General features: G+C 34.2%; 1 protein-coding gene across 1 annotated transcript in view; it reads right to left on the bottom strand.

Annotated features, from left to right (window-relative positions):
* The window catches only part of ATP9B (ATPase phospholipid transporting 9B (putative)), a 506,373-nt gene that overhangs the window by 171,162 nt on the left and 318,304 nt on the right, over positions 1 to 16,907 (bottom strand). Inside the window, exon 12 of the mRNA XM_044683481.1 lies at positions 1,700 to 1,860. Within this exon, the coding sequence (XP_044539416.1) occupies positions 1,700 to 1,860 (161 nt within the window). The remainder of the gene's footprint in view (positions 1 to 1,699; positions 1,861 to 16,907) is intronic.

Below are 16,907 nucleotides of genomic sequence, written 5' to 3'. Positions count from 1 at the left end.
TTCAAATCCAACTGAAGACTTACTAGATGTGTGTCCCTGGACAAATCATTTACTCTCTGTTTGCCTCAGGTTTCTCATCTGCAAAATGTGGGATAATAATAGTACTTGAGGATTATTTGGAAGAATAACTGTAAAGCTCTTACTTAGTTCAGTGCCTGACACATAATGAGAGTTGTATAATTTTCTTTTTTTTTCTGTTAGCTATTTTTATTTCCTTTCCTTCTGCTTCACATAAATAGGTAGCTTTCTTTAGCAAAGCCCACCTCTCTACCTAAACTAATGACCTCATTCCAATTCATTTCCTCCAATGGATTGTCCCTTCTTTCATTCTAATTCTATCAATTATCTTCAATCTCTCCCTATTAGCTCATTTCCTACTACCTATACGAATGGCCATGTCTTCCCTGTCTTCAAAAAACCAGAACTTGCTGAAATCATGCCAACTGTCATCAACTATCTTGCCCAATATCTATTATCCTTTAGCATTCCTGTGGTTAACCTCCTTAAGAAAGCTAGCCACAGTAGATACTTAAATCTCCTCCCCTCTCACACTGTTCCTAATTGTACCATAGGGCATATGATCTCATCATTCAATGGAAACCATTCTCTTCAAAGTTACCACTGAGTTCTTAACCACATCTAATCCTGATTCTTCCTAATCACATTGAACTCTCTGACACTACTGATCACTCTCTTCTCCCTAATACTCTTCTCTCTCAGTTTATGGGATGTGCCTCTCTCATGGTTTTCTTTGTTCCTATGTGATCAATACTTCCCGGTCTCTTTTGCTGAAATTTCATCTAGGTCACACTCACCAACCTTGGGTATTCACAGTCATTTCTCTTGGTTCCTTTTTTTCCTCCCTCTAAACTATTTTAATTCTTGATCTCATCAGCTGCTAAGGATGTAATTACCATCAATATAGGAAATGAAAATCTATTTTTTTTCAATTATGAAATAAGAAAACCAATAGGATCCTAATTGAATTAGCAGAAATCTAGATCACATAAATAATGATATTCTAGGTAGCTAATATTGAACACAGACACACCAGGAAAAAAAAAAAGCAACCACAGTTTTACAACTGAATTGGGGAAATTGATTGCTAAATGTTATAATCATCTTTTCAGCAAAGTTACTATTATGTAAAATAAGGAACACTTGTATCTTCCAAATGACTAAATCCATCCTTGGACATATAACGCTATATACCACCTTAGATGGTACATTGGGAAAGAAGTGTACACCACAGTCTTCTCTCACTGCTAATTCATGAGTTCTTTAAAATTTCATACTAGGCCTAAGTAGAAAGTACCTAATGTTTTGAGTTAAAACAAAAACAAAATAAAAACTAAAAGATGGCTAACATATATAAAAAAATAGATTCTCATACAAAGACAGGGCATATGGATTCCTGTACAAAGACGTAATTTTTAAAATTATATGTCTTAAGTTACAAGGTTAAAATAGTCCATTTGTAAGAATCTTTTATTAAGCTGCATATTCCCAAAGCTGCACAATGTTCCCCCCTCTCTTCTGAAAGATGAGCCTTTAAAATATTATAGATTTCTCCTTTAGAACCTTCTTCTTTAGCTTCCTGATAGGATCAATTTCCTTCATGAAAACTGATGTGATTCAAAAAAGTTACATTCATAAGTTGGAGATTTACATTTTTTTTTCTTTATCCTGATGTACCTACCTTATGGGGATGATGTAGGAAAAGAGTAGGAGGAACCGGAAAAGATTACGGTACCATGGGCCTACAAATCCTTGCAAGGTTACCATAACAATTGAAAGGGCAACTAATGCCAAAAACAGTGCTTTAGTCAGCTGATTCAGTTCAAGGTCCAGCAATCCCACCTGAAAGAAATGATATAAAAATAAGCTTATGCAGATTACTGAAACCTTATATTAATGACAAAATTAACATATTACATTTTTCATTAAAAACATTTAGATCAGTGTTAGAATGAAATGGAAAATAAATTAAATAATCTCACCATAGATCATGGGCAGAATTTCTCAAATTGGGACAAAATCTTGTGAGAGAATTATTTGAAAGAGTTTGTAGAATGAGGTTAAAAATGCAAAGAAAATAAATATAAGTGCTAGCAGGGCAGAAATTGAAATGTTGGTGGGAAGGGTAGGGGCTTATAGGTAAGGTTAAACAGCAAACCAAGAACAAGAATTTTGGTTTCTCCCTGAGACACTGTCCTTCAGCTTCTACTCTGGCAGAGGCATGAATGATATTTATTCAGAACTCTTTACTCAAACTGAGTCATCTATGAGATTTAAATTAATATCCAACATTCCAAGAACTGTAGTTTATAAAGTTTATTAATAATCACTTGAAGTAGGAGGAATAAAAGGAAATAGAAGTATAAAAAAACTCAATTACCTAATGAAATTAAGACCACACAACTAAGTTCTCCTTGCCTGTTTAAAAGGCCCTCTCCAGGGGGCAGCTGGGTGGCTCAGTGGATTGAGAGCCAGGCCTAGAAACTGGAGGTCCTAGGTTTGAATTTGGCCTCAGACACTTCCTAGCTGTGTGACTGTGGGCAAGTCACTTAACCTCCATGGCCTAGCCCTTAGCACTCTTCTGCCTTGGAACCAATACCAAGTATTGACTCCAAGACAGAGGTAAGGGTTAAAAAAAAAAAAAAAGGCCCTCTTCACCAAAGCTGCAACAGGAAAGTTAGAAAGCAAGAGGAGGGACTACACCAAAATTTATATCCTTCCTACATTAGCACTTAATGTGAGAAAGAGAATAGGATGCTGGGAGTTGTAGTTTTAAAGTACAGATCCTAATTACACAATCCCCCCTGTGATTCCCATAGGAAAGAGCATGTAGAAATCTCCCAGATTGTGATTCCTAGTTTTCCCATGGAATCAGTACACATAACCAACTCATATCTCTAAAGATCTCTAGAGGTACATACAATATTGCACTTACTAAGGGGAAATTACAATAATTTGGGAATAAAATTTAAGAAGTGGGGTTTAAAACCACATTTCTCCTGCCAAAGGCTTCTTGCCCTCTCCCTCTGGAGAACTCCAACTGCTGCTGCCTAGGTGGACCTTTCAGTTGCCACTCCTCCCCCTTTTCCTCCTGTTGCTGCTGTTGCTGTTGCAAGTATTAACCCTTCTTCCCCTTACATTGCTAACCCCTGAATGAGAAGCCCGGGTATTTTAGGCAACAATCAGCCTCCTAAAGGCTTTTACCTGAGAGATATTTCCCCATCTTAACCACTATACCGCACCCCCCCCCCCCCCGGGTCTCAGGCATGTAGTAGCTCAGGGCTGAAATGGTTTTTTAGACTTGCGACAGCCTAGCAGCTCCACATGAACACATGGTGAACAGAAATTCCTGGGCCCCTTCCACGCTGCCTACCCAGATTTATTCCTACCCCCATTTACCTCCCAGGTTGATTTTAAATTAACCAAGGTGGGCTTCCATGATCCTAGCTGTGGGGGGTAGGGACTGAGATGTCACAAAGTCTCTGGCATTTTTACCTGGGGGGAAGGGGAAGGTTACTCTTTGAAACAGGAAGTAGATTTGCAAAAAATTTAATGAGTAGAATTGCAAACATGGTCAGGTTTCCTGCCTATCTCAAACAGCTCCCATTCTGAGAGAGCATTACAGAGGTCACACAGCTCAAAGTTTTGGGGTATCTTCTCTTACTACTGTTCCTTGGTGCATTGGTCTTTGTAATTAGCTTGAGTAATCCTGAGATTCAAGGGGGAGATTCATCTCCCTACAATCCCTTGCCATTTTTGGCCTGCCCAGTCTCTGCAACACATCCAATATGGGACTAGTCCACACTATGCTCAGTGCAGGTATGGGGAACCTCAGAGGTGTGACCAAAGGAATCTAGTTGGATAATACTGGGGAGGGGAAGGAATCTTAAAGAATATGGAAGTGAATTTTTAAGCCTTTTCAGACTCCATTGTTAATTTTTTCAGTTTTGTTCCCCTCTAAATACTGAAAAAGCCATCAGAAATGGGAAAATAAAAGGACTCTTGAATTCAGTGCCTGTATCCTGTCACATATATTGTACTTGCTGACTGTTTGCTTTAAGACTGAATTTTGTTTGTTAAGTTCACATATTGATCTAATCTAATATGTTCTGTTTACACTATGTCACTTTAAGTTACTGTGTTTTGACTATTGGCTATATGTTCTGTTACACTGTTTTTATTTGCACCATCCTACGATCTTTATTTGTACCTTTCCCATATAACTGGACTGGAGAAAAGACCAGTGTAAAAGTCCATAAACACTTTTCCATGGCAAAACTAAGTTCTTATGGAAGTTGGGTTTGTCACCAGATCCATCAAGGTCACATGTTGCCTAAACAATCTTTTGTGCCTTTTTGCATTTGTTAATTGTCACATAGATGATGATGGATGGACTCTATCAAATAGGTTACAACCTGTATACAACCTATGGAAAATTTAATGATCCAAAAACTTAACTTGATTTTAAGGGGCCTTTAGAAATGATTTTTAGATATCCAGTAGCACCACTACCTCTGACTGATCATTTGCCTAACTTTGAGTTGTTTGTAACAAGAGGTAAAGAGTCCATTTAGTAGTTGAAGTGAAGTGCTGTAGCACTATTATATTCCCCACCTCCACATTCATAAAAATGTAATGAATGAGACATCTGAAGTGATTTTCACTGTTGTAGTCCTCGACTCCACAATACAATGAATGGGAAAAAGTCATGCCTTTATAGCTGTTACAGACTCATGCCAAAGGAGGGAGTTTTCCTAAGGGGTTTGGTTACCCTGTGATGAGTTATAATCTCATCCAGGAGGTGGGAAGATTTTCCTAGGTGACATGGTACCCCTGAATGGCCCATAAGAGGGAGCATTTCCCATGAAGTCTAGTAGCTTCTAAATGGTTTTTTAAAAAATATTTGTAACTCTTCAGCTTACTCTACCATTCCACTAGAATGATTTAGATCCTTGGTGGCATTTTAGACTCAAAAGATATTCATCGGCTACAGAGGTTTTTTCTGGGCTCTACTGCCAAATTTTGGAATGATGGCAGTAATTGACATTGTTAAAAATATCTTCCCCAAGGCTGAAAGATTTGCTAGATCTGGAGAACTTGTGACAAGTATCCATTAGCTTCAGTGGCTATAGAGACTCATGTGAATCCTAATGATAGCAGGTTTGTTTGCTATTGTCATTAAATGGGCTATTACAATTTTGTTGATTTTTGATACTTCTTGAATGTGCATTTGCTGCTACACTACTGTTTTTTATAAAGCTGTTTTCTTAACACAGTGTATCACTGGTTGTGAACTATATATTTTTTATTATTTTTTAATTTTTTATTATTTTTTTCCTTGTATGTGCAATAGAGTATTTGAGTTTTCTTTTTTCTCTAATTTTTTTTTGTTCTTGAAGCATGTTACCAGCATTAATGGCTTTTTTATTTTTTTATTTTGCACTAATATGAGTTTAAAATATACATTAGTCCTAATATCAATGCATCCCTAAAAGCTTTTAGACTACAGAAACCTGTCATTGATTGATAAATACCATGGTACTTTGATTAATAATTATGTCTGATTACAGGAGAAGGGATTACAAAAGAGTCATTGCACAGTGCCAAAGAAGCACAAAGTTATTTTGCACAGTGCCTACAAGCACAAGGTCAAGGAGATCAACCAATCCTGCTGGGATTGATGAGATCTGCACCAAAACAGAGGACTTGTTTGAGGTTAGAGGTTGCTGTTTTACATGTGTCAGACGCAGGTCTTACCCAAGCCATATTCTGACAAGTACCCAAGTTTGGCTACCATTTTGGCTCCCCTATCTCTGAGAGTGAATGTAAAATCAGACCAGGGAAACACACTTCCCTTTTACACAAAAATCTAGTTCTTTTTTTCTTCTCTTACAATATAGCAACTTCCTGTAGTCCTGGCTGCCAATGGGTACCTACAATATTACTGGATTTGTCCTACAGACTTGTGGGACAGAAATCATTTTAATTGAACCCTGATTTAAGAACCTGTTATGGAGTTATTCTTGTTTACTCAGAAATTTTTATAGACATAGTTTTTTGTATCTTGGTTTTAATATTGATTTTCTTTTCTTCAAAATTTTAATTTTTTTTCTATTTGCTTTTCCTTTTTTTTTTATTATTTTGATTTTCTTTTGACATGATTTATATACCCCGTTACTCGACTATGTACCCTGAGTTGATCTGGGTGTTGGTCAATACACTACTCGGGGGGGGGTTATATAATTTTCATAAAATGTAAGATTTAAAATTTATTTTTTTTTTGAAAAATTTCAGGAAAAGAAGTTTGCTAACTCCTTTAATCAAGAAAATGAACAGTTTGGAGAAAGTGCCATAAAGAAATCTATAATGCATCAGAAGATACAGAATGAACTTTGTGATGTAAATGATTGAACTGAAGGGCGTTGAACACATTTATTCTGAATGAAAACTCTTATGACAAAGGGGATTACCCCCAATTGGCTTTTTATAAATGTGTCTAGGAAACACTGGTTTTGCTCTCTCTTTTCTATTTCCCTCTTTACTCTAACTATTGTAGTTTCCTCTTAGAAAGTGAAATATTATATGCACCTTTAGTTAGAAGATTTTTAGAGATGTAAGATAGTTATGTTTAAATGATCCATTGGGGAGACTAGTCTCCCAAAGGATCACAGCGGGGCGATTGTGAAGATGAGATTGACTCTCCTCTTGCCTATTTTTGAATTAATCAACCAAAGCTTGAATACCCCTACTTGGCACTAGGTGGAGGATTTTGCAAGCCACTTAGAGAGCGCCACCCTTTTTACTCAATCAGTTAGAAACTTATTTATCCTTTGATAAGAGTTTACACCTTCATAGAATGAGAGTTGGAACCCACAAACCCTGGCCCCCTGGAAGTGCTAAGCAAATTAAAAGACTGCAATTGTTCCTTGTAAAGTGGAGGAAGGGATAGGAAGTGATGTAAAAAAAGAACTATAAAAGATGATGAACTTCCTGTGTATGAGGTTTTCGTCCTGAATTTTTGGGTTGAAGGAGCTTGGACTGGGACTGAGGCTCTTGGACTGCTTCTGGTAAGACTGTTCCTGGATATTCTCCTTTGGATCTTCTCCTGATGAGTGAAAAGCTGATCATCCCTTCCTGGCTTCTGGAGAGATTAGTTATTGAGAAGCCTCCCCTTCTTGGAGAAGGCTGTGTGGATTGAATCCTTGCTTAATTCACCACGAAGTCCTCTGGCTGAGGGGTTAACGAGCCCTGCATGGGTTGATCCGGGGACCAGAGCAATATTTAGGGTGATAAACTAGACTTTTTACTCTACCCTCTTTTATATTTCTCTACTTTCACTCTCTCCACTTCTTTGTAAATACAGTTACTGAAAGTCATTTTGACTTGGGCTATATTAATTTTAAAATCAGTGACCAGAATTAAGGCGGAAATAGATTTGAAGTTTTGATTAAGAGTTTAATAAAACTGTCAGACTGTCAGACTGCCTTAGGTGGAACTTTGAGCTAAGGTCTCGCTTAGGAATTTTGTGAGACCTGAGGAGTTGGAAATTCCGTTAAGCTCAACTGTCTCTCTCTCTGGTGTTCCCTGCCAAGAGAAGAGGCAAAAATTTTGGCTCTTGGGAATTCCTTGAACCAGAGTGACAATTTTGGAAAGAAGAGAAGTTGGAAGTTTTTGGGAAAAGCTGTGAAAGGAAGACCAACAGTTAGAAGAAAATCTGGTTTTTGTTCCTCCATGGTTACAGAGTGGAGCTGGCTAGGCTCGGCCTTTTCAGACCAGAAGCCACTAGGTCAAAAAACCCTGACTAACTGGAACAACTGAACTGAACAATTACAAGGAGGTAGTAATTTAATAATATATAAGAATAATAATGATTAGAAATAGACATAGATAGTTGGGAATTTGGTTAAGGTGGTGATAAGGAGAGAAAGCAGGTCTCGTTTTTACTAGACAGAAGTGTATCTCATGAGAGACCTTGAGTTGGGTGTGCCTGAATTAGTACCCCATTAGTATTTAGGGATTTTTCCTGCTAAGCTTTTATCTTTCTTTTAAATCCTTATAAACCTTAATAAATAGAGGTTTTGATTTTACCTGCTGCCTCCACAGTTGTGTCAGTCTGTATCCCTTACTGTTATACAGGGCTCACTATTCTCAGCCTAAAACAACTTCTAGATTTTGTTCTCTAAAAACCTGTAAGGCATTCCTATCCCTTAGGAAGCATATAATTTCATAGAGTTCTGAGTTTCATGAAGTCTAAACTGACAAATATTATTTAGCACCACCTCTGTCCTTAAACTTAAGATCAGGTTGACAGCAGCAGAGGGTAATACTAATACTAATATCTTTGCCACAGTAGAAGCCAACAAAGAACTAACTTGTCCTAAAAAAAACAAGATAATTTTGAAAGGGACAAATAGTAATCAATAGAGACAAGTATGTCCTAGTATAAAAAAAGCTTAGGAATTACTAATAAGCATAAATTCACTTTGTAGTAATGTCAAAATCCTTAAATATGACCAAAATAGCTTTGTCTTATTACTCTCATATATGATTAACTAAGGTTTGCTTTTACATAAGGTTTGCAACTAAATCTGACAAAAATATTAGATTCAATGGCTAAATGACCAGAAGTGGAAAAAAGAATTTTACCTTTAAGTTTTTCCTAAGGTAGAATTTTCAGTTAAAAAAATAATTTCTGCTAAAGTAACCTGGTAAAATCCAACGATATACTTTCTGAAGTAATAGAAGAAGTAGCACTCACTGCTTCATTATGATTCTCTACTTAAACCACCTAAGTTTCCAGTTTTAATAGAAAAATCACTTACTTATAGCTAACATACTTTATACATACATTTTAAAGACTATAGAAAAGTAGGTTAATACGTTTACAGGGGCATAGGGCACAGCTGGTTCCATCTCTACCTCCAGATAGGGCTACATGACACCTAAAGAATTTATAATCCAAGTGGCCACTTGTATTTCTACCCATCCCACTGGTGTGTGAGGCAGCAAGATGTTCAATTCCTGCATAAATCTAGGAATAACATTCCTCAGCATACTTTGGAGAGTTCACTTTGTAAAGTGTGGGCTGATGAATCAGGCTTAATGTTTCTGAAACCTGACCTCATTTTCCTTCTTTATATCTTGTCACTTTTGATGTGCAATGCATCTAATGACTAAGGAAACTTTAAATAATGAATAAGCTAAGAGATAAGTATCAATTTCAAGTGGAATATCTGCTTATTTTTAATTTAACATATTGAATAAGAGCCCAGGCTTTCCACAAAAGGAAGAAAACCACTTTTCCTATTATATGCTTCAAAAGAACAGGGAGAAAAAAAGGCAAAGAGATCTAGTAATTAACTTCTGAATAGAAACTTTTCAAAGAAGCAGAAATCTCAAACTTCCTATTTTCCCAATAAGGATAAGGTATAATATACATGGATTCACTTTTGTAGTGCAACTTTTAGCCAACTAAAATGTGTGGGAAAATTATATCAACAAGAACTTCTCTGAGCTCCATCACAGAAGCTCTTTTATCTGTAGGCAGTGCCAGCAGGATCAGTAAAACATAACATTTCCCTAGATAACAAAAAGTCTGAAAAGGAACTATATTTAAATAGTTCTCAAAAATTCCAACATTCCCGCTTCTGTATAGGCTGTCCCTTCCCTTGAGAACGAGGCAGCTGAAGACCCAGCGGCTGATTTATCAGCTGCATTTAAAAAGCAGCACCAGGAGGACAAATATCTTGCAATTTCCGCTGCTTCAACTACTACATAGTTTATGCTTGAATTATTGAGAAAAATAGGTTTTTGGATTAAAATGAAGAAAAATTAAGCCAGGGAAGTAGAGCATGTTTCAAAGCCCAGATCTTTTTGCGTTGACAAAGGCGGTCTAAGTTTCAGGCCTCGCTGAGGATCAGATGAAGTCATTATTCATTCAGTCAGGGAAAAAAGACTCAATTACCTCAACCTAAAGATGCTATCAATGAATGCAAAGTGCATATTTTACTCTATTCATCCAAATCCCATTAAAAAGTGAAAGGAATGATTTAATCTGGCCTTCTAGAGTTGGTCTTTTTTTGTAATAAAATAAAGAATCTCTGTCCTGCAAAATGCATAACCACTACCTCACACTTCCCCCCACCCCCAGCATCATAGCAGTGAGAGACTGTAAAAGCAGAGACAAAAACAGTTACAAACGAATACAAAGTTTTCTTTGAAAAAATGCCATATATAGGATCGAAACATTAAATGGAACCCACTGCACATTGATATGTAGATAATTCAAGCATTAATACCTTTCTAATTGGTGAAGACAGATGTGGTCAATTGCCTGATTGGTGAATATAAGAGTCAAGAGACCAAACAAAATGTTGCCCAAATGGTTTTTAGAGCAAATAAAAGAAAAACTTATTTTATGCAGGTAAAAGGTATCTTTTTTTAAGTAAGATTACATCCTGCTTTCTGTCAGGTATACTACCTTAAGCATGTCTAATCTTCCTACAGCTTAATGATAATCTGACTACAGCACACAGTATTATGTTGCATTTCTTCTCAAAGTGAAGATGACTTATTAAAGCTTACTACAGGAAATGTCCATAGAGGAAGGAATTAAAGTTATATACTATATCTCTTATTTGGCAAAACTTGCATCATAAAATAGAACTAAAATAGGAAATATTTAATAAATTTAGCTCTTCTAGATACCCACAGTATTGTTTATAATTAACTTAAGGCACATTTGTAAGTCTATATGGATGTCTAAATGTTAGAAGTCACATTCTAGTTAAAAATCTAGTTAACTAGTTAACTAGTAAATTTAGAAGTGCTATTGGTTTCCAACTAGAAACTTCTAAAATCTTGGAGAACCTCTGTCCTTCGCCATAACTACAAAATCTTTTCACTAATAGAATATTCTTAATCATTTGAGGTAATTATGACTACATAAGAAAAAGGTGAATTAAGCAGACTACAGAGTAATTCTCAACATTTATTGTAATTTCCCATATTTGTAAAGCAAATTTTCTTCTACTTGTCATAATATTTGTTCTGTTTGAAACAACTGTGATAACAAAATTAAATACGCCACTGGAAATTTTAATCTCCAAGGGAAAATTTGTGCATAATGTCTAAGACAACTACAATAGTTTTGCAAAGGGGCTGTTCTAGGATAATGAACACAATAATTGCCTGTATAATCTAAAATGCTACTAATGGCAACAATCACAAATCCATTTAGCTCCTCTTTAATTTATGTACCAAGTTTTAAATAGCTAATGGTTCTCAGTAAAATAATGGTTTATACCAACAATAAAGGGTAAGTATGGTATTCTCCTGCTTAAACAAGAAAATATCAGTCAGAATTGTTGCTTTTTTTTTTTTGAATGAATGAAGGAATGAATGAGAATAAGGTCTTATCTTTGCAACACAGTACTATGCTGATATACTTCAAAGTTAAAATACTCAAATACTATTAAGTTCTTTTGAAATTAACTTACTCTAAATTGAAATAAAGGCTTCAGATTACAAAAAAACTTTAGGTTTGGCTACTGATTAATGAAGTAGAAGAAAAAAACAAAAAAGCATGACCATCAGGGAAACAAACCTTTCTACTGTTGATCTTATGACATTATCCTTGGATTGCCATGATGCTAACATTCTTTTGAAATGGAAATATACTTTCTAGGCTGACCATTTTGTTAAGATAGAAAATGTTAGACTGGGGGAATTCTAAATGTTCAATTTAAATTTCTGTCAGAGGTTAAACTCATTGTTTCAATTTATTTTCCCTCCATTTTCCCTGTAACTGTAGCACTATATAAAAAGATAAAAGGATGCAATACAGCACTATTCAAGTCCAAAGCTGTTCATACCAGATTATAAAATGTTGTACTTATTGGCAGATACCTTTAAAAAAAGTCCATAAATATAATGTAGCAATATTGTATCTTTGTGTTTTAAATGTCCTCTCAACTTTAGAAATTTCTATTTTGACCTTTAAAATTTAAGGCTACAAATGATTTAAAAAGAGCACATCTCTTTTTAAGAATGCATACCTTTAGATCATATCTTTATTTTTTCTAACTTATAACAGAGCCTAAACAAATATAAAAATTAGAAATAATAAATATTAAACTTTGATATGCTTTTTCCTTTTATCAAAGTTTTCTTTGGGTGTAAAGTAGGGGGTAGGGGTGAGGAAAGGTATATGAACTACTCTGTCTTTAGTGTTTCCCAGTACATTCAGGCCAGGCACATACTGTAGAAATGTCTAAGCCATTATTGTTTATCGCATCAGTGATCTGCGAAATAAGAAGGGTTTCTTTTGGCCATTATAGCCTATTGGCTCAATAATCTGTGTTTTAAAAGCTCTCTAAATAGGAATTAGAACATCAATTCTTAATGTTACAATCTATCACCTTAATCATTTTTTAAGATTCTTAAATCTATATTTACACAACATAAGTTTGAAAAGTCAATTAATATATACTTTCATGGCCCATTATTTTATCATCTAACATATTATATAGTTTAACCTACCATCTACAGCATTGCAAGTTATTTGAAAGGGTTTGATTTTATTCAACTTAGTAGTCTTATCTAAGGGGATATTTGTTGTGTATTTGACACATCATTTCACAAAATTCATAGTCAGAAGTGACTTCAGAGGCCATCTTGCTTATATCTGAATAAGAATTTTCTTTACACTGAACCTAAAATTCAATCCTTGTTTGAAGACAAGGAAATTCACTATCATTTGAGGCAACTGGTTCCACTTTTTGGATAGTTCTAAGTGTTTAAAAAAAATAAAAGGTTTCCTTATATCAAGCCTAAATCAGCCTGTCTGCATCTTACACTCATTGATCTAGTTATGAAGACAAGCAGAACAACTCATTCCTTCTAGGCCTACTCCTAAATCTATTCTTTTCTAGACTAAGGAACCTCAAATTTATCAACTGATCAATGGTATGACCTCAAGAACCATCACTACTCTGGTTGCTGTCTTGAATATGCTCTAGTTTATCAGCATCCTTTACTCCTCTAATTCATTAAACCACTAACTCTCTAAGATGTATAGGATCAAATATAAAATCCTCCACTTGGAACTTTAAGGCCTTTTTAAAACTTTTTTCTAGTTGATTCCACTTGGCCCACTATGACTGGCCAAAATAGCCAATTTGCTAGTCTTCACATGTCATTTCTCCTCTCATCATTATGCCTTTGTAAGGCTATTCCTTTCACCTAGTATACACTTTCTTCATCTCCTCTTATTATATCTCTACTTTTCTTTAAACTTTCAAAGCTCAGTTTGAATGCTACTTTCTATCTGGTTCTTTCTGATCTTTCTTCCCCTCTCCTTTTAGTTCTTCTATATAACATTTTATTTGTTTTATATATACGTATATGTTTACATGCTATCTGATAGAATATAAGTTCCATTTTAGCTTTTATAACTTCTCTCTAGTCGAGTGCTTGGTACATAGGTAATTTGAAAATATTTTGATTACTTCCTAAATTGTGGTATCCAAAAATTAACACTGTATTTTAGATCCATATACTATAACTCTTAATGTAGAATAACATTAAAATTTTTGAGATCACATTATTGACATATATTGAGTTTACATTAATCTACTAAAACATATTTTTCACGCTTTCCCCTTTTTGTTCTTATTAAGTTAATTTAAAAAAAAACATAATTTGGAACATCTAGGCTTGAATTTTGCCTCAAATACTAACTATTGATTTAATTTCTCTGGGACTCAGTTTTTTCATCTGCAAAGTTAGGAGATTATAATGACATCTCAGGTTCCTTTTAATATCTACATTTATAATCCTAATATATATTATATTTTTACTCCTCCCAAATTTCAGTTTATTACACTTAGTCCGTCTTTTAAAATCCTGATTATTGTCATCCACGTGTTTGTATTCCCTGTTAGTTTTGGTCATTTGCAAAACTGCTAAGTATGAAATTCATGCCATTAATCTTTAAAAAAAGTAAAACAGTATAGGATCACTGGAGTGCTCCACTAGGGACTTCATTCCATGTTAAAACTTTTATGACTTATTTCAGTCATTTACTCAAAGTATTTCTGAATCAATCCCAATGGATTACCTAACCCATACCTCTCAATGATAAATGGACTTTAAAAAGTCATATAAAAACTGTTCCAAGAAATAAATAAAAGTGTGATTTATTTGATTTTCTAAAGACTGCTGTTAGAAAGATAAGAAATATAATTATCTTGGATATAATAACAGAAACTAATTCAGCATAATTACAAACCAAATGGAGGCAAACTTGAAAATTAAATATTGTGCTTTGCCCTATCAAAACTATTAAGAATAATGCATAATATATCAAATTTAACAATATATACACCTTCAAATAATCATCAGAGACAGCCTGTTGGCCTACAAAGAATAGAGTGTCAGAAATGATGACTATTACCAAATCTGCAAACACATCAGAATTATTTATTATATTTGAAGTGATGGTCAGGATTAAATAATGCAAATTAACTCCTGAAAGTATCTCCTATGGAATTTTCATTTTCATATGTTATCCTTAGTGTGAAGAATTCTAATTGCTCTGAATATTAATTTCCCCCCAAATTAAAACTGGTCAAAATTACCATATTAGATTATTAGCTATCTAATGTAAATTTTTCTACAAAATATACTTTTAATGAATATAATATTGTAGTACCATTTGTTATTTTCTCATTTGCTAAGTCCATTGGATTTTCTATTATTCTTTGAAGTACAATTCATACAAGAGGACTTCAAATTAATATGCATTCCAGTAAGCATAGATTAAATAGCAAATTTCACAAGAGCATTCTTTAGAAATTGTAATTCTTCATTATTCTGAAACTGGCAAACATCCACAAACAAAACTATTTCCATAGAGAAATAACAAAAAAAAGAGGATTTCTGTTTTCCCTTTATTGCTTAAGTATCAGTATAACTCTCTCTGCTCATTTTCAATACTCCCAAATTAAAAAAACAAAACACTTCTCTTGTTAACAAATAATCATTCTCAATCCATTGGGCATGTCAAACAATGTAAGTCATATTCTACATCTCTAGTCCCCATCACCTTTCTTATTAGGAGGTAGGTAGCACATGAATTATTGGGCCTCTGTAGTCAGGGTTTGTCATTGTATTGATCAAAGTTCTAAAGTCTTTCCAATTTATTTTTCTTTATAATTTTGGAGTAATTGTAGAAATTATTCCCAGATTCTACTTATTTTACTCTGCACTTATTATGCAGTTCATACAATTCTTTCCAGGGTTTTCTGAATCTACATCTTTTATAATTTTTTACTGAACAATACAATATAAAATTTCATGACATTCACCAAGGACAATTTGTTCAGTCATTCCTCAAATGCACAACCGCTTTCTTTTCTAGTTCTTTGCTAAAATAAAATGTACCGCTATAAATATTTTTGTACATATGAATCTTTTCCCACTCTCTTTGATCTATTTGAAGACTAATAGAGGTATTATTGGATTAAAGGGCTTGAGCAATTCTGTGTGTGTGTGTGTGTGTGTGTGTGTGTGTGTGTGTGTGTGTTGTTGTTGTTGTTGTTGTTGTTGGTATCAAACTGCTTTCATGCTTTCAACTTGCAACTCTACTAACAGATGTTGGTTCTCCCACAGCCCTCCAACATTTGTCATTTTCCTTATATGTTATATCTTTGTCAATATGATAGTTGTGAGGTAGATCTCAGAGTTTGTGTGTTTTTTAATGATGTGTTTTTCTCTTATTAGTGATTTGGAACATTTTTTTCTTTTCTTGATAACTGCCTGTTCATATCCTAAGACCATAAAAAACATTCAATATTTGGAACTTTAGTTTTCTTATAGAATTTGTGTATAGTTTAACTAGTGTTAACTATAACAACATTGAAAATGAAAAATTGTGTAATAATATTTACAGTTATATAGATAATTTTAACTGGACAAAACACAAAACCACCACTGAATATCAAGGATAAGTACAATTTAGAGTACATAAAATCTGTTTTTAAAGAAAAGATGTAGCTTATTTTAAAATTAGATATTTAAGGGAATTTTTCAGGCATTATATTTTATTCTAGAAATGGTAATTGCACCATTCTTTGAAAATGTTCTTGACAACTAGGTCATTTAGTATATTCTCTTGTATAATATGAATCTGCCTGATATGAAGTAATAGTTTTCATTCTTAATCCATTTGAACATTTTTTTAGGCTGTGTTTATATTTTGTGAAAGTTGGGGAAAAAGGGTTAGAAACTTGAAGGATGAAAAAACAATGTTATAGTTTGGCCAGAAGAGGGAGCTCAAGATTGGTATTTATCAGTTCTTGTTTAAGCCTACATAGATGACATTCAACTAAGGATCATAAAGCTGAATCTGATAGAGGCAGCACAAGGCAAGGCAAAGCAAAGCTTCTACAAGGTGTTTTTTTTTTTAAAGAAAAATTACTTAAATATATATTTTAAGTCATGTATACTGTAGTACTACATTACAGAATTTCTTATGCTGATAGTTAACATTTGAAAAAAAAACATTTCACAAAGAAATATGCTGTTATGAAATAAATTTAAAGAGATGGTTTAGTGTAAAAAAAAAGATCAGAAACTGACCTGCATCTAGCACCCAGGTAGGTAATTAGGCTACAATGTAAGACTAATCCCAAAACTAAGTCAATAAAAATGTACCGATAGACCAAGTTAATGGTTTCATGATCCTTGTTGCTTTCCTAACAACATAGGAAGCTATCAATTCTAAATGGGTTTCCCAAGACCACCCACCTATTTAGAATAATTACTTCAATAACCTATGCTACTACAGACATCAGAAGCTTCAACATTTAACATCATTCATACAAGTG

Source organism: Gracilinanus agilis, chromosome 1 (genome assembly GCF_016433145.1).
Source record: "Gracilinanus agilis isolate LMUSP501 chromosome 1, AgileGrace, whole genome shotgun sequence".
Lineage (NCBI taxonomy): Eukaryota > Metazoa > Chordata > Mammalia > Didelphimorphia > Didelphidae > Gracilinanus > Gracilinanus agilis.
This window is presented reverse-complemented; position numbering and strand designations above follow the sequence as displayed.